Source organism: Pseudophryne corroboree, chromosome 7, assembly GCF_028390025.1.
Source record: "Pseudophryne corroboree isolate aPseCor3 chromosome 7, aPseCor3.hap2, whole genome shotgun sequence".
NCBI classification, from domain to species: Eukaryota; Metazoa; Chordata; class Amphibia; order Anura; family Myobatrachidae; genus Pseudophryne; species Pseudophryne corroboree.
In genome coordinates this window covers 416,061,137-416,079,600 of record NC_086450.1, presented here as the reverse complement: position 1 = coordinate 416,079,600, position 18,464 = coordinate 416,061,137, and the positions used below count along the sequence as shown (strand labels likewise).

Below are 18,464 nucleotides of genomic sequence, written 5' to 3'. Positions count from 1 at the left end.
TGGAAGGAAAACCTTTTTCTGAACCGTGTCCAGAATCATTCCTAGGAACAGCAGACGAGTTGTCGGGATTAAATGGGATTTTGGAATATTCAGAATCCACCCGTGTTGTCTTAGCACCTCTTGAGATAGTGCTAAAGCTGTCTCCAGCTGTTCTCTGGACCTTGCCCTTATTAGGAGATCGTCCAAGTATGGGATAACTAATACGCCTTTTCTTCGAAGAAGAATCATCATCTCGGCCATTACCTTGGTAAAGACCCGAGGCGCCGTGGACAATCCGAACGGCAGCGTCTGAAACTGATAGTGACAGTTTTGAACAATGAACCTGAGGTACCCCTGGTGTGCGGGGTAAATCGGAACGTGTAGATACGCATCCTTGATGTCCAAGGATACCATAAAGTCCCCTTCTTCCAGGTTCGCTATCACCGCTCTGAGTGACTCCATCTTGAACTTGAACTTTTTTATGTAGAGGTTCAAGGACTTCAGATTTAGAATAGGCCTTACCGAGCCATCCGGCTTCGGTACCACAAATAGAGTGGAATAATACCCCTTTCCTTGTTGTAATAGGGGTACTTTGACTATCACCTGCTGAGCGTACAGCTTGTGAATGGCTTCCAACACCCTCTCCCTTTCGGAAGAGACGGTTGGTAAGGCAGACTTCAGGAAACGATGAGGAGGATCCGTCTCTAATTCCAACCTGTACCCCTGAGATATTATCTGCAGGATCCAGGGGTCTACCTGCGAGTGAGCCCACTGCGCGCTGTAATTTTTGAGACGGCCCCCCACTGTCCCCGAGTCCGCTTGAGAGGCCCCAGCGTCATGCTGAGGTTTTTGCAGGAGCCGGGGAGGGCTTCTGTTCCTGGGAAGGAGCTGCCTGTTGGTGTCTCTTCCCTCTTCCTCTGCCTCGTGGCAGGTACGACAAGCCCTTTGCTCTCTTATTTTTGTAGGAGCGAAAAGGCTGCGGTTGAAAGGTCGGTGCCTTTCTCTGTTGGGGAGTGACTTGAGGTAAAAAAGTGGATTTCCCGGCAGTAGCCGTGGCCACCAAGTCTGATAGACCAACTCCAAATAACTCCTCCCCTTTATACGGCAAAACCTCCATGTGACGTTTTGAATCCGCATCGCCTGTCCACTGTCGTGTCCATAAGGCTCTTCTGGCTGAAATGGACATAGCACTCACCCGAGATGCCAGTGTGCAAATATCCCTCTGTGCATCACGCATATAGATAAATGCATCCTTTATTTGTTCTAACGACAGTAAAACATTGTCCCTATCTAGGGTATCAATATTTTCAATCAGGGATTCTGACCAAACTACTCCAGCACTGCACATCCAGGCAGTTGCTATAGCTGGTCGTAGTATAACACCTGCATGTGTGTATATATTCTTTTGAATAACTTCCATCTTTCTATCTGATGGATCCTTAAGTGCGGCCGTCTCAGGAGAGGGTAACGCCACTTGTTTGGATAAGCGTGTGAGCGCCTTGTCCACCTTAGGGGGTGTTTCCCAGCGCGCCCTAACCTCTGGCGGGAAAGGGTATAATGCCAATAACTTTTTTGAAATTATCAACTTTTTATCAGGAGCAACCCACGCTTCATCACACACGTCATTTAATTCTTCTGATTCAGGAAAAACTGTTTGTAGTTTTTTCACACCATACATAATACCCTGTTTTACGGTATCTGTAGTATCAGCTAAATGTAACGTCTCCTTCATTGCCAAAATCATATAACGTGTGGCCCTACTGGAAAATACGTTTGAATTTCTACCGTCGTCACTGGAATCAGTGCCCGTGTCTGGGTCTGTGTCGACCGACTGAGGCAAAGGGCGTTTTACAGCCCCTGACGGTGTTTGAGGCGCCTGGACAGGCATTAATTGATTGTCCGGCCGCCTCATGTCCTCAACTGACTGTTTAAGGGAAGATAAACCATCACGTAATTCCACAAATAAAGGCATCCATTCTGGTGTCGACCCCCTGGGGGGTGACATCTGCATATTTGGCAATTGCTCCGCCTCCACACCAATATCGTCCTCATACATGTCGACACCACGTACCGACACACACCTCAAACTCACAGGGAATGCTCTAATGAAGACAGGACCCACTAGCCCTTTTGGGGAGACAGAGGGAGAGTCTGCCAGCACACACCACAAAGCGCTATATATACAAGGGATATCCTTATATTAAGTGCTCCCTTATAGCTGCTTTAATATATATATATATATAGCCATTAATGTGCCCCCCCTCTCTGTTTTACCCTGTTTCTGTAGTGCAGTGCAGGGGAGAGACCTGGGAGCCGTTCTGACCAGCGGAGCTGTGACAGAAAATGGCGCCGTGTGCTGAGGAGATAGGCCCCGCCCCTTTTTCGGCGGGTTCTTCTCCCGCTATTTTTCCAGTCAGGCAGGGGTTAAATATCTCCATATAGCCCCTATGGGCTATATGTGAGGTATTTTTAGCCTTGTATAAGGTTTATATTTGCCTCTCAGAGCGCCCCCCCCCAGCGCTCTGCACCCTCAGTGACTGCCCAGTGAAGTGTGCTGAGAGGAAAATGGCGCACAGCTGCAGTGCTGTGCGCTACCTTATGAAGACTGAGGAGTCTTCAGCCGCCGGTTTCCGGACCTCTTCACGCTTCAGCATCTGCAAGGGGGTCGGCGGCGCGGCTCCGGGACCGGACTCCACGGCTGGGCCTGTGTTCGATCCCTCTGGAGCTAATGGTGTCCAGTAGCCAAGCAGCAAATCCACTCTGCATGCAGGTGAGTTTACTACTTTCCCCCTAAGTCCCACGTTGCAGTGATCCTGTTGCCAGCAGGACTCACTGTAAAGAAAAAAACCTAAACTAAACTTTCTCTAAGCAGCTCTTTAGGAGAGCCACCTAGATTGCACCCTTCTCGTTCGGGCACAAAATCTAACTGGAGTCTGGAGGAGGGTCATAGGGGGAGGAGCCAGTGCACACCACCTGACCTAGTAAAGCTTTACTTTTTTGTGCCCTGTCTCCTGCGGAGCCGCTATTCCCCATGGTCCTTTCAGGAACCCCAGCATCCACTTAGGACGATAGAGAAATAGAATTACCGGTGAGTAAATTCTTATTTTTTGCACTGCTGCGACCAGTTAATCGCCGCCCACAGGGGAGGGGGGGATTTGCTGTGCAGGGCTGCAAACGCTTGTACAGAGAGCTGCACAAACAAAAAGTTTGTGCAGTCTCTGCACAGCTCAACACTTATTCACCCGCTGCGACGATCCGGGATGTTGATGACATCAGGAACCCTCCCTCCCAGGCCTGCGTTTCTCCGGACACTCCTAGAAAACGGTGAGTTGCCACCCACGAGCGCCTTCTGCCTATCAGTCTTCTTGCGATCGCTGACGCGATTGCCTTCTTCGCTCGTTTCGCCGCTGTCCGGCCACGGCCGGCGACCCATGCGCATGCGCAATACAGACCCGATCGCACGGCTGCAAGCAACTGCAGCGTGCGAACGGGTCGGAATGAGGCCCATAGTGTTGCATAGTATAGACGTCATTACTGTGTAGGGTACTAGTGCCGTGTATAGTGTTACATAGTATAGATGTCATTACTGTGTGGGGTGCTAGTGCCTTGTATAGTGTTGCATAGTATAGATGTCATTACTGTGTAGGGTGTTAGGGCCGTGTATAGTGTTACATAGTATAGACGTCATTACTGTGTGGGGTGCTAGTGCCTTGTATAGTGTTACATAGTATAGACGTCATTACTGTGTGGGGTGCTAGTGCCTTGTATAGTGTTACATAGTATAGATGTCATTACTGTGTGGGGTGCTAGTGCCTTGTATAGTGTTGCATAGTATAGATGTCATTACTGTGTAGGGTGTTAGGGCCGTGTATAGTGTTACATAGTATAGACGTCATTACTGTGTAGGGTACTAGTGCAGTGTATAGTGTTGCATAGTATAGATGTCATTACTGTGTGAGGTGCTAGTGTTGTGTATAGTGTTGTATAGTATAGATGTCATTACTGTGTGTGGTGCTAGTGCTGTGTATAGTGTTACATAGTATAGATGTCATTACTGTGTGGGGTGCTTGTGCAGTGTATAGTGTTGCATAGTATAGATGTCATTACTGTGTGTGGTGCTAGTGCTGTGTATAGTGTTGCATAGTATAGATGTCATTACTGTGTGGGGTGCTAGTGCCGTGTATAGTGTTGCATAGTATAGATGTCATTACTGTGTGTGGTGCTAGTGCAGTGTATAGTGTTGCATAGTATAGATGACATTACTGTGTGGGGTGCTAGTGCCGTGTATAGTGTTGCATAGTATAGATGTCATCACTGTGTGGGGTGCTAGTGCTGTGTATAGTGTTGTATAGTATAGATGTCATTACTGTGTGGGGTGCTAGTGCCGTGTATAGTGTTGCATAGTATAGACGTCATTACTGTGTGGGGTGCTAGTGCCGTGTATAGTGTATAGTATAGATGTCATTACTGTGTGTGGTGCTAGTGCAGTGTATAGTGTTGCATAGTATAGATGTCATTACTGTGTAGGGTACTAGTGCCGTGTATAGTGTTGCATAGTATAGATGTCATTACTGTGTGAGGTGCTAGTGTTGTGTATAGTGTTGTATAGTATAGATGTCATTACTGTGTGTGGTGCTAGTGCAGTGTATAGTGTTACATAGTATACATGTCATTACTGTGTGAGGTGCTAGTGTTGTGTATAGTGTATAGTATAGATATCATTACTGTGTGTGGTGCTAGTGCTGTGTATAGTGTTGCATAGTATAGATGTCATTACTGTGTGGGGTGCTAGTGCAGTGTATAGTGTTACATAGTATACATGTCATTACTGTGTGTGGTGCTAGTGCTGTGTATAGTGTTGTATAGTATAGATGTCATTACTGTGTGTGGTGCTAGTGCTGTGTATAGTGTTGCATAGTATAGATGTCATTACTGTGTGGGGTGCTAGTGCAGTGTATAGTGTTACATAGTATACATGTCATTACTGTGTGAGGTGCTAGTGTTGTGTATAGTGTTGTATAGTATAGATGTCATTACTGTGTGTGGTGCTAGTGCTGTGTATAGTGTTGCATAGTATAGATGTCATTACTGTGAGTGGTGATAGTGCCGTGTAGAGTGTTGCATAGTATAGATGTCATTACTGTGTGTATAGGCGAGCAGTGTAGTGACAGTCAGGGCCGGTGCTAGGGTGTTCGGCGCCCCCCCTGCAAACTAGAAATTTGCCCTCTCCCGTATTCCACAAAGGGTTGGTGCATGCCAGGAAAAGGGGTATGGTCTCACAAGGAAGAGGCATGGCCACACAATAGTACCCCCATTTAAAATTACACCACACAGTAGCACAATCTTATTCATTTTATACGTAATGCCCCACCCGTAGTAGTAGCGTCCTTATATGTAATGCACCCCAGTAGTAGTAGCATCCTTATATATAATGCACCCACAGTAGTAGTACATCCTTATACATAATGCCCCCCCAGTAATAGTAGCGTCCTTATATGTAATGCCCCCCAGTACCAGCGTCCTTTTACGTAATGCCCCCTCCCAGTAGTAGCGTCCTTATACGTAATGCCCCCCAGTAGTAGTAGCGTACTTACATGTAATGCCCCCCCAGTAGTAGTAGCGTCCTTACATGTAATGCCCCCCCTAGTAGGAGCGTCTTTATACGTAATGCCCCCCCTGTATTAGTAGCGTCCTTATATGTAATGCCCCCCAGTAGTAGCGTCCTTACATGTAATGCCCCACCAGTAGTAGTAGCGTCCTTACATGTAATGCCCCCTCTAGTAGAAGCATCGTTATACGTAATGCTCCCCCTGTAGTAGTAGCGTCCTTACATGTAATGCCCCCCCCCCCCAGTAGTAGCGTCCATAATGCGCACACACACCGACACACCTCACACACACACATACATTTCTCTCTCACCCTCCACTTACCTATGTCTGGCTGGCCGCCACTGTAATTACTCTCCCTCTCTCTGTACAGCAGCCTGGACCGTGTAGCTCCGCCCCCTTCTGACCCATGTAACTCCACCCCCTCCCATCCCGTGTAGCCCCGCCCCCTCTGATCCGTACATAGCCGCTGTCACACAGGTGAGGGGAGGGGAGTAGGCTTTTCATGCTGCCAGCACCGCTGCCTGTCATACAGTGACAGGCATAGCAGCTGGCAGCAGGGGGGACAGGATGGCGCAGCAGCAGGGAAGGGATGCAGAGCAGGAGGAGCGCCTCTCCATCCCAGCGCCTCCATGCACTGCATCCCTTCGCTGAGCGGGTAGCGTTTGGCCTGGTGACAGTGTAGTGTGGGTGATTCGTTATTTTGTGATGGCAGTGTAATATTGGTGTCAATAGTTTGTGTGCGTGATAGTAGTGTATTGTGTAATGGTAGTGTAGTTGAGAGATGTGTGTGTATGTGTATGGTAGCAGTGTTTTATAAGCGTGTGTATGTGTGTGTTCCACTCTTCCTGGGATTCTGGGCAGAGCGGATAGAGGTCCTATAATGGGTGTAACAATATTCCCCCCTGGTTTTCTGGGCAGAGTGGATCGAGGTCCTCTAGTTGGTGTAACGATATCCCCGCCTGGGATTCTGGGCAGAGTGGATAGAGGTCATCTAGTGGGTGTAACTATATACCCGTCCGGAACTCTGGGCAGAGTGGATAGAGGTCATCTAGTGGGTGTAACAGTATACCCACCCAGGACTCAGGGTAGAGTGGATAGAGGTCCTCTAGTGGGTGTAACAGTATACCCACCCAGGACTCAGGGTAGAGTGGATAGAGGTCCTCTAGTGGGTGTAACGATATACCCGCCTGGTGTTCTGGGCAGAGTGGATAGAGGTCCTCTAGTGGGTGTAACGATATACCCGCCTGGTGTTCTGGGCAGAGTGGATAGAGATCCTCTAGTGGGTGTAACAATATAACTGCCTGGAATTTTGGGCAGAGTTTGCATCTCTGTACATCCAAAGGGAAATAAATTGTATTGTTGACTGAAAAGGCCGGGCATACCTCCAAGTCATGACCTCTTCCACTCACATTAGCAGTACGCTTCCATACCAAGAAACAGGCAGTGATCCGCGAAGTGCGTTATATCAATGGAAACCATAATATATTTTCATTTTTGAACTATTTTCTGCTCACAAAGGGGGTAATTCAGAGTTGATCACAGCAGCAAATTTGTTGGCAGTTTGGTAAAACCCTGGGCCTAGTTCAGACCTGATCGTACATGTGCTACAACATCTACGATCAGTCACACAGACATGCAGCGGGACCCTCTGCACAGGGCTTGTCCGCCCCGCATGTCAGGCCCTACCCCACCCCGCACAAGTACAGAAGTGCTTTTGTACTTTAGAAGTAGCTCCCTACCAGCGCAGCTCCTGCACGCTGGCAAGTTGCTACTTATCGCTGTGAGGGTCGCAGCGGCTGTGTGTGACGTCGCGCAGTCGCTGTGGCCCGCCCCTGCACGTTCCGGGCACGCCTGTGTTGCCCGGACCGCGCCCCCTAAATGGTCAAACGCCGCCGACTTGCCTCCTCCCATCCAGCGGCCACCTCTGCCTGTCAATCAGGCAGAGGCGATCGCAGGGCTGAGATGGCCGTCGGCTGTCTGTCATGCGTCTGCGCTGTCGCATGCGCAGTTCAGACCTGATCGGCTGCTGTGCGATAACACACAGCCCCGATCAGGTCTGAATTAGGCCCCATGTGCACTGCAGGTGGGGCAGATATAACATGTGCAGAGAGAGTTAGATTTGGGTGGGTTATATTGTTTCTGTGCAGGGTAAATACTGGCTGCTTTATTTTTACACTGCAATTTAGATTTCAGATTGAACACACCCCACCCAAATCTAAATCTCTCTGCACATGTTATATCTGCCCCACCTGCAGTGCACATGGTTTTGCCCAACTGTTAACACATTTGCTGCTGCGATCAACTCTGAATTACCCCCAAAGTTTTTATATTTAATAAAACAAGAGATTGTTTGCAGACACAATCCCATGCTGGAGCAGTCTCTATTATGTTGGACATACAAGTCCTACTGATAACAGAGCGACACAACTACGGTCCCTCCTACATACCTCCCAACTTTTCTTTAGTTGAAAGAGGGACACACGCGCGGCTTCCGAAAAAGGGGCATGGTCTAAGAAAAGGGTGTGTGGCTTCACGGGAGGGCCGGCAATCGCGAGCCACGCCACGTCTATTCACCGCTGCTCTGCTAAGCAGGGCAGCGAGAGACTCCCAACTGTCCCCCCCCACCCACCCCCCACCGCGGGACACTGCGGCCCGCGGGTGGGACAGCGGGACAGTCCCCAAAAAACGGGACTGTCCCGCGAAAATCAGGACGGTAGGGAGGTATGCTCCTAGCCCACATCATTTGGGACTATGAATATTTGGGCAGCTCACTTGGCAGTGTACTGTGTCTTGCATTAACGCCATCAGCACTGCGGCTGGGTGTGTACATCAGCTGGTGTGTTAAGACTAGTTCAGTATATGGATTGGGCCTATTCACATTGGGGGTCATTCCGAGTTGTTCGCTCGTTATTTTTTTCTCGCAACGGAGCGATTAGTCGCTAATGCGCATGCGCAATGTCCGCAGTGCGATTGCGCCAAGTAAATTTGCTATGCAGTTAGGTATTTTACTCACGGCATTATGAGGTTTTTTTCTTCGTTCTGGTGATCGTAATGTGATTGACAGGAAGTGGATGTTTCTGGGCGGAAACTGGCCGTTTTATGGGTGTGTGCGAAAAAACGCTACCGTTTCTGGGAAAAAACGCGGGAGTGGCTGGAGAAACGGAGGAGTGTCTGGGCGAACGCTGGGTGTGTTTGTGACGTCAAACCAGGAACGAAACTGACTGAACTGATCGCAGTGGCAGAGTAAGTCTGGAGCTACTCAGAAACTGCTAAGAAGTGTCTATTCGCAATTCTGCTAATCTTTCGTTCGCAATTTTGATAAGCTAAGATTCACTCCCAGTAGGCGGCAGCTTAGCGTGTGCAAAGCTGCTAAAAGCAGCTTGCGAGCGAACAACTCGGAATGACCCCCATTGTTAGTATTATGAAAAAGTCTGTCTTTCCCAATACAAACCAACAGAGGGCAGCACTGCACAGGCAAGGGGTTGCCGTATTACTGATGCAGGATCCAGGTTATCCAGGATTGCTCATGTAACTGTAGAGTCATGCAAAGCCCATCTCACCCTCTGCCGTGATCATTTAGGTTCCTAACATAGGGGGGTCATTCAAACCCCGGCCGCAACAGCGGGACGCAGCGCAGTTTGCCAGTACTGCGCATGGGGCCATACACATTGCGGTCGCATCCCCGATGGATGCGACCGCAATGTGATTGACAGCGGCGGGCATTGCAGGGGCGGAGTTTCGGGGGCTGCGCCGAGAAAACGGGAGCTGGGAGACGCCATTTTTTGGGTCGGCTGTGTGATGTCACACGCAACTGCACCGTTCAAAAAAATGTTCCCTGACACTGCAGCCAGCCTGCGCTGCCAGGGGTCATCCTTAGATCCAATTCCTCCACAATCTAATTGCGGACGCATTGGGGTGCGGCCTCACAGCATGTGCAGAGATGAACGCAGATCTGGCTGTGTGTGCAGCAATCTGCGTTCATCTCAGGATAACCCCCATAATCTGCCCTTGTGAGTGGGATACTGTATAGGTGCCTGTCACATCTACCCTGGTGAGTGGGATACTATATATGTGGCCGTCACAATCTGCCCTAGTGACTGGAATACAATATAGATACCCGTCACAACCTGCCCTAGTGACTGGAATACAATATAGATACCCGTCACAATCTGCCCTAGTGACTGGAATACAATATAGATACCCGTCACAATCTGCCCTAGTGACTGGAATACAATATAGATACCCGTCACAATCTGCCCTAGTGACTGGAATACAATATAGATACCCGTCACAACCTGCCCTAGTGACTGGAATACAATATAGATACCCGTCACAACCTGCCCTAGTGACTGGAATACAATATAGATACCCGTCACAATCTGCCCTAGTGACTGGAATACAATATAGATACCCGTCACAACCTGCCCTAGTGACTGGAATACAATATAGATACCCGTCACAACATGCCCTAGTGACTGGAATACAATATAGATACCCGTCACAATATGCCCTAGTAACTGGAATACAATATAGATACCCGTCACAACCTGCCCTAGTGACTGGAATACAATATAGATACCCGTCACAACATGCCCTAGTGACTGGAATACAATATAGATACCCGTCACAATATGACCTAGTGACTGGAATACAATATAGATACCCGTCACAATATGCCCTAGTGACGAATACAATATAGATACCCGTCACAATATGCCCTAGTGACTGGAATACAATATAGATACCCGTCACAATATGCCCTAGTGACTGGAATACAATATAGGTGCCCGTCACAATATGCCCTAGTGACTGGAATACAATATAGATACCCGTGACAATATGACCTAGTGACTGGAATACAATATAGATACCAGTCACAATCTGCCCTAGTGACTGGAATACAATTTAGATACCCGTCACAATCTGCCCTAGTGACTGGAATACAATATAGATACCCGTGACAATATGCCCTAGTGACTGGAATACAATATAGATACCCGTCACAATATGCCCTAGTGACTGGAATACAATATAGGTGCCCGTGACAATATGCCCTAGTGACTGGAATACAATATAGATACCCGTCACAATATGCCCTAGTGACTGGAATACAATATAGATACCCGTCACAATATGCCCTAGTGACTGGAATACAATATAGATCCCCGTCACAATATGCCCTAGTGACTGGAATACAATATAGATACCAGTCACAATCTGCCCTAGTGACTGGAATACAATATAGATACCAGTCACAATCTGCCCTAGTGACTGGAATACAATATAGATACCAGTCACAATATGCCCTAGTGACTGGAATACAATATAGATACCCGTCACAATATGCCCTAGTGACTGGAATACAATATAGATACCCGTCACAATCTGCCCTAGTGACTGTAATACAATATAGATACCCGTGACAATATGCCCTAGTGACTGGAATACAATATAGATACCAGTCACAATCTGCCCTAGTGACTGTAATACAATATAGATACCCGTCACAATATGCCCTAGTGACTGGAATACAATATAGGTGCCCGTGACAATATGCCCTAGTGACTGGAATACAATATAGATACCAGTCACAATCTGCCCTAGTGACTGGAATACAATATAGATACCAGTCACAATCTGCCCTAGTGACTGGAATACAATATAGATACCAGTCACAATATGCCCTAGTGACTGGAATACAATATAGATACCCGTCACAATATGCCCTAGTGACTGTAATACAATATAGATACCAGTCACAATCTGCCCTAGTGACTGGAATACAATATAGATACCCGTCACAATCTGCCGTAGTGACTGGAATACAATATAGATACCCGTCACAATCTGCCCTAGTGACTGGAATACAATATAGATACCCGTCACAATCTGCCCTAGTGACTGGAATACAATATAGATACCCGTCACAATCTGCCCTAGTGACTGGAATACAATATAGATACCAGTCACAATCTGCCCTAGTGACTGGAATACAATATAGGTGCCCGTGACAATATGCCCTAGTGACTGTAATACAATATAGATACCCGTCACAATCTGCCCTAGTGACTGGAATACAATATAGATACCCGTCACAATCTGCCCTAGTGACTGGAATACAATATAGATACCCGTGACAATCTGTCCTTCTGATTGGGAGACTATATAGTTGCCGGTCACAGTCTGCCTTTCTGAAAGGAATACAATACAGGTGCCCATCACAATCTGCCCTTGAGTGTGATACTATGTAGGTGCCTATTACAGTCTGCCCTTGTGAGTGGGAGACTAAGCATGCATTGGGTGGGGTAGCCAGACAGAATGGTGATTTGCATGTCTGTCTGTAACCCAGCACATGCGCATACGGGACAGCAGCCAGAGAACGTGTAGTGAATATCTAATTAGATTTTCTGCTCTCACTCAGTGCATTTGGTTGCATCTCTCTCACCGCTCCAGCACTGCAGGGGTTAGTGAGATCCTGATGCGGATTCAGAGACCCTATTACCTTAGCAGCAGAGGTATTGGGAACGTGCAGGAAGGCAGTGCTGTGATTGGCTGATCTGGTACCATGGTTACACTCCTCAGCACTGGGAAGTCGGAGGCTGCTGCAGGGAAGATATTGAGGGCAAGCTTACTGGGTGGTGTGTGTGTGTGTGTGTGTGTGTGTGTGTGTGTGTGTGTGTGAGGGGGGGGGGGGGGTGAACACATCAATTACAGTGTGGAGAATATCACACATCGTCCCCTTCACTGCCATACAGACACTCAGTTAATGCCACCATCTGGATAAGATGATATGCCCGTGTGTGCCATTCCCCCAGTATCTGCATTCATGTCTGGAAAAACATCTAATTGCAGGGCTGGCTGGTGGCAGCCTCGCCGGGCATTTGCTGCAATACATAGGGAGACACATTTACACTACTGCAATACACAGAGCTGCATGTACACTGCTGCATACACAGAGCTGCATGTATACTGTTGCAATACACAGAGCTGCATGTACACTGCTGCATACACAGAGCTGCATGTATACTGTTGCAATACACAGAGCTACATGCACACTGCTGCAGTACACAGCTGCAATAACCAGAGCTACATGCACACTGCTGCAATACACAGCTGTAATAACCAGAGCTGCATGTACACTGCTGCAATACACAGCTGCATGCATACTGCTGCAATACACACGAATACGCATGTACACTGCTGTGTGACACAGAGAGATGTATGGACACTGCTGCAATACACAGAGAGATGCATGGATACTACTGCAACACGCAGGGAGACACATGTACACTGCTGCAATACACAGGGAGATGCATGTACACTGCTGCAATACACAGGGAGATGCATGTACACTGCTGCAATACACAGGGAGATGCATGTACACTGCTGCAATACACAAAGAATTTGAATTGCTACAATACAGAGAACATTTTCTGAAAAAGCCCTTTGAGTGTCTGATCAGTAACTGTCCGCTAACACATTCTCCTGCAGCCAGTCATGTGTATCTGCATCTGGAGTGACTGCAGTGAAGCCTTTAAAAGAGCGCTTCCTGGCTTGTAGCCGGAATGACACGGGTGACCCGATAACCTGCGACAGAGTCCATCAGTGATGTAATCAAACACAGTCCGCAGAGGACACCTGACCACCGAGTTAGCTGTCCTAGTAATGACACAATCAATGAGTGTCAGCTTCTGCGTAGCATTAAATCAATATACATCAGGACAGTCACGGTTCCATATACCCCACAGTGTAGCCTATGCTTTCTGAATTAGAAACCATTAACACTGGGCAGGAAGCATTAAAACGAATACTGTAACTTTTGTCTTTGGCGATGGCGGGGGGGGGGGGGGGGGGAGTTGACTTTAGGCTCTGCAATGCGTCTCTGGCACAGAGAGACTGCTTTAATAGATAGCTGCAATTTTTGCTGTTTAATTAACAGTTAGGTTGCACGCTGTGTGTTTTTGTCCTGTGCTCCATTAAGTCGACCCTCACAGAATCTGGAAGAATGTTTGATTGGGCAGAGAAGCAAATAAATCAATTAGCGCTCAGCTTGCAGTGCCCTCTGCCACCATGTAACCCTTTCCTCCAGCACTCGTAGCAGCTGTGTTTAGAGGAGGGGGCGAGGGGAACAAGCTTTGTACTTCTCTTTGTGGAACTGAAATAAAGTCTTATAGCACAGTTTGTGGAACACTTTGTACTCTAGACAATGGAAGGTTCTGCACATTCAAAACCAATCCTTCTATTCCGCTAACAGTTTGGCTGCATGAATTGTGTCCAGGAACAGAAAGTGTGGACTTCGGGGTAAGATGGGAGTTCTATTTAAGATGGGATGTTGCACATAGCAACCAACCATATTCCAGGTATTTTATTCTATAAGGTGCTCGATAAATAAGAAGTAGAATCTGATTGGTTGCTATGGGCAACATCCCATCTTAAATAGAACTCCCATCTTAGTAAATTACCCCTTCATGTTTTATATTCTAGTAAATGTGAGTTTGATAGCAGGCAGCAACCTGATGACCTAGTCATGTATATGTTGAGATTCTTGCCAAACATGAACATTTTTAAACTATGTTCCAACAGATTTACAGCTGGCCGGTCATTGGGCGTACCCATTAGATGTCTTGCTGTAAAAATCTAGACTTTTCCCAAACCTCTAAGGGGTCTATTTATCAAGGAGTATTTGTGGGATATTAAGCATGGCCATCTCTACAGTATTGTAGGCCCTGAGCAAAGCAATGTGCTGGGCCCCCTACCCACACATTTATGGCAATACATAACTTACCCCTCCTGCAGTGCCACACCATCTCTCCACATCCTTCCATACAGTGAATGGCTGTCAGTACTCTGATTGGTGGATAGCTCCAGCTATTCACCAATCAGCATGCTGCAGGCAGGCTGGGAGACAGGTAGAGAATGTTGCCTGGTTTGTGTATAAATGAAGAAGCTCTGGAGGCACCATCCTACATCTGCTTGAAGACCGCTATGATCATGGGGACCTGGGCAGCTATCCAGTGTGCCTATATGTTAAGGTGGCCCTGATATTAAGTATCCCCTGGATGTATCTACAGGAGACCGCAGCAGACATCGGAGTTATCTGCTGCGATCCTCACATTTTCATTAGCAAAAGATAACGCTGGCATAGGTTTTATGGGCCTGCTTAATGGCGGAATATACAAATCTCCAGAATCCCTGCCCGTCCATCTCCGCTCCCACAATAGCGCTCACGTCACTTCTAAAACAGTGAAGGGACGGGCCCCTTTCGGAGCCTCTATCTCTGAGTGTTTTTTAATACTTGGTGTGATCCTCTATATGTTATTGCTGCAATAAGCAACTTCCCCGCCCTATATGTGCCTTAGTTTCATAACCATCATCACCAGTCTTGTACTAAATGTAGGAGATCAGACTACAGATGAAGACTACACAAAACTCTGCAAAGCCCACAGTTCCGTCCACTCCCCCTTGGTAAACTTAGCCTATGTGCAAACCCCCTGTACATCCCTACAGCCATGTGCAAACCCCCTGTACATCCCTACAGCCATGTGCAAACCCCCTGTACATCCCTACAGCCATGTGCAAACCTCCTGTACATCCCTACAGCCACAAGAGGAATTGTATAGGACTGAGAAACACCTCTAGATAAGTTTGCTTGGCTCCAGGGCATTCACAGTGTGAAAATACACGGGGTCTCTGCGCAAAATGAAATTGCGTTAGGCTACGCATCAGCCCGTAAGGCTTTATAAAGATTGGGAACTTTTATATCAGGTGTGGGCACCCTTTGGCTTCTCAGCTTGCAGGAGACCGGAGGTGGCCCACATGTGGTACAGGGGTGTAGTATGGCTGACCAGTGGTCAGGAGACTGCCAGTCAGCATACCGACGCTGGGATCCCGGCGGGGAGGGGCGAGTGCAGCAAGCCGGGCTCACTGCGCTCGCCATGCTGCGGGCTCGGTGGCGACCTGCGGTCACCACGGGTTCTATTCCCACTCTGTGGGTGTCGTGGACACCCACGAGTGGAAATAGTCCCTGTTGATCAGCAACCGTCGGGATAGTGAGGGGGTCATGTGACCGTTGGTCTCCCGACCGCCAGTCACATGAATACCACACCTAGTATAGAGACACCTGACATTTATCAGTAGTATCTGTCTCACCGGGACTTATATTCCCATAACTGCCCCCATAGCCGCCTCAAATACAATGCCACGATAGTGTCCATCAGCCAGGTAAGTGCTGTAAGATAGGTGATAAATGTTTTCTATTATTATTTTTGAACATAGGTGCCCCACATAGAAAATAGTAAGATATATGTTTTAGGTGAAACATATATGATTGCTGTCCTGTGACATTGCAGTGTGTGCTGTGTCCTAGGCTAGAGACCAGCTGCAGCAGTGTCAATGACCTGATGATCGACTCGGGGAAAGCAAGTGATGTGTCCGTGTGCAGCTGGCCTATGGAACCCATCCACTGGACTCCCTTCCCTATCCTGCACCAGCTCTCTCTACAGTCCCCGGTACGTGGAGCTGCGTAGATCTCACTGTAACAGTTTCCTACGAGTGTGCGACTGACAGCACACCGGACAGAGCTGTCATTGGGCTCTCTTCATTCATGATGCTTCTCCCTCTCTATTTCAGTTTCATGCTCGCCGGCCGCACTCTTACTTTGAAGGAATGGAGTTGGTCAACACAGAGCGGAGCTGGACGGCATAGCCGGTGTGATAATGGTTAAAGAAGGGCTCATGAACAGGGTTTTATAAAGGACACTGATGACGGTGCCTGGTCTCAACGCTTACCTGTAAACTGGGTGCTGACCCTGCAACGATGGACACGACCATATGGGAAATAGATATTTTAGACCTCGGAGTAACCAGATCATACTGTGAATAGAACTAGTGTCGGTTCTAGCATCATGGAGTGAACTTAAAACATGCAGTGGCTTGACGGTGTCACGGGAACAGCAGCCCCACAAGTCCTTGGTTGACCAGTGACGATTGACAAGTCATACACTGCGTGTTGCACTTATTGTGACATTCATCATCCCGTGTGATTGCAGAAACTCCCATGCCTTCTGTAGACTGCTATGGACTATTGCATCATGCCATTACCATACACTACCACTGTCTTGCAGATTTGTGCAATAGATGAATCAGTTAATGCCCATAATATAGCATTGCTCAGTAATTGTGTAGAAAGAAGTCATGGTCCCCTAGACAGAAGGGTGGGCAGTCATCTTCCCCGTGAAGAGGATCAGAGAGAAACTGAGATAGTCTGTGACGTGTGGGATCCACACAATGTTAGGGAGGTAAAATAACCTGTTTTGTTATAAATCTAAAATACACATGCAATGCTTTATACAGATATTGTGAACAAACGTTATATTAAAAAAAATGTAAAATGTCAATGTTTTCACTTGCTCTGTAATACATCAAATAAGTACTGTATAGGACATGGGCCTTCAACCTGCGGCCAGCTGGAGGGCCACAGGTTGAAGACCCATGGTACATGATTTCTGCTAGGTAGGTGCACTCATGAGGCTTACTGGAATTTTAAAAAGGCAGCGGTTAAAGCACCATGTACTTATTATTACATCCCTGACTTCACAAATACCTGCAACTGTAGTAACCCCCCTGCACTGCTAGGGACAAGATGTGCTCATTCTGAGCAATGGAGAGGTTCAAATGTTGAGGGGCGTTCTCAAATGTTCCCTCTATAGTTGCTGTCATACGGACCCAGGCTCGATGACATCCTTGTGCCGGGAATGCAGGTATTTGAAAGGAGAAAAACAAAAGGCAGAATAATAAAACTAAAGACAGAGACTGGGAGTCTTGTTGAGGGAGACAATGTAATAGCAGATCATCTTAATTATTTTTGCTCAGTATTCACTACTGAAAGGGGAAGGGGCCACAGTTAAGTTGCAGGGTATTCAGGAAAATGAAAAGTACATTTACAGAGGAGAAGGCCCTAGCAAAACTCTCAAAGCTGAAAGTGGGCAAATATATTGGGCCAGATGGGATATATCCAAGGTTACTAAAAGAGCTTACAGAGGTGCTGGTAGCACCAATAACAGTATTATTCAACCAGTCATTAGCTACAGGAGTAATTCCAGAGGACTGGAAAAAAGCGAACGTAGTCCCACTGCACAAAAGTGGAAGCAAGGAAGAGGCAAACAACTACAGACCAGTGAGTCTCATTTCAGTAGTAGGGAAATTGACGGAAACACTCGTAATAGAAAGAGTTGTAGATTATCTCAAATCCAGCAATTTACAAGATTCCAAACAGCATGGATTCACTGGGGGGAGATCATGTCAAACAAACCTTACTGAATTTTTTGACTGTGTGACTAAAATGATGGATAAATGTGGAGCCATGGCTATAGCTTATATAGACTTTAGTAAGGCTTTTGACACTGTTCTACATCGCAGACTGCTAAATAAACTCGAAAGCTTGGGATTGGATACTAAGATTGTTGAATGAATAAGATCTTGGTTGCAGGATAAAAAAACAGAGAGTTGTAGTAAATGAAGTACATTCACAGGAGGGAAATGTTACCAGTGGAGTATCCCAGGCAGTGCCGTAACTAGTCATTTTAGCGGTGTGTGCAAGAAACCGCATCGTGTCTCCCACCCCCACCCCCCCTCCCGTAATGTTTTGAAATTAATGCTACCTCCTCTCCCCCTCCCTTCCCATCAATCACACACCGCTACTTACGCCACTGCCAGAGCGGTAACTAGACATTTTGGTGCCCTCTGCCAGAAAGAGACTTGTCTCCCCTGCGTTAGCCACATTACACAGCACAGTGGCGCTTATTCATCACGTTACACAGCACGGTAGCATCTGTCAGACACATTACAGCACGGTAGCATCTGTCAGACACATTACAGC

General features: G+C 47.4%; 1 protein-coding gene across 1 annotated transcript in view; it reads left to right on the top strand.

Moving 5' to 3' along the window:
- LOC134945456 (mucin-2-like) overlaps positions 1–16,983 on the top strand; it is a 99,685-nt gene extending 82,702 nt beyond the window's left edge. The window contains exons 9-10 of the mRNA XM_063934755.1: positions 15,955–16,096; positions 16,218–16,983. Coding sequence (XP_063790825.1) covers positions 15,955–16,096; positions 16,218–16,292 — 217 coding nt within the window. The 3' untranslated portion in view covers positions 16,293–16,983. The remainder of the gene's footprint in view (positions 1–15,954; positions 16,097–16,217) is intronic.
- The last annotated feature ends 1,481 nt before the right edge of the window (positions 16,984–18,464 follow it).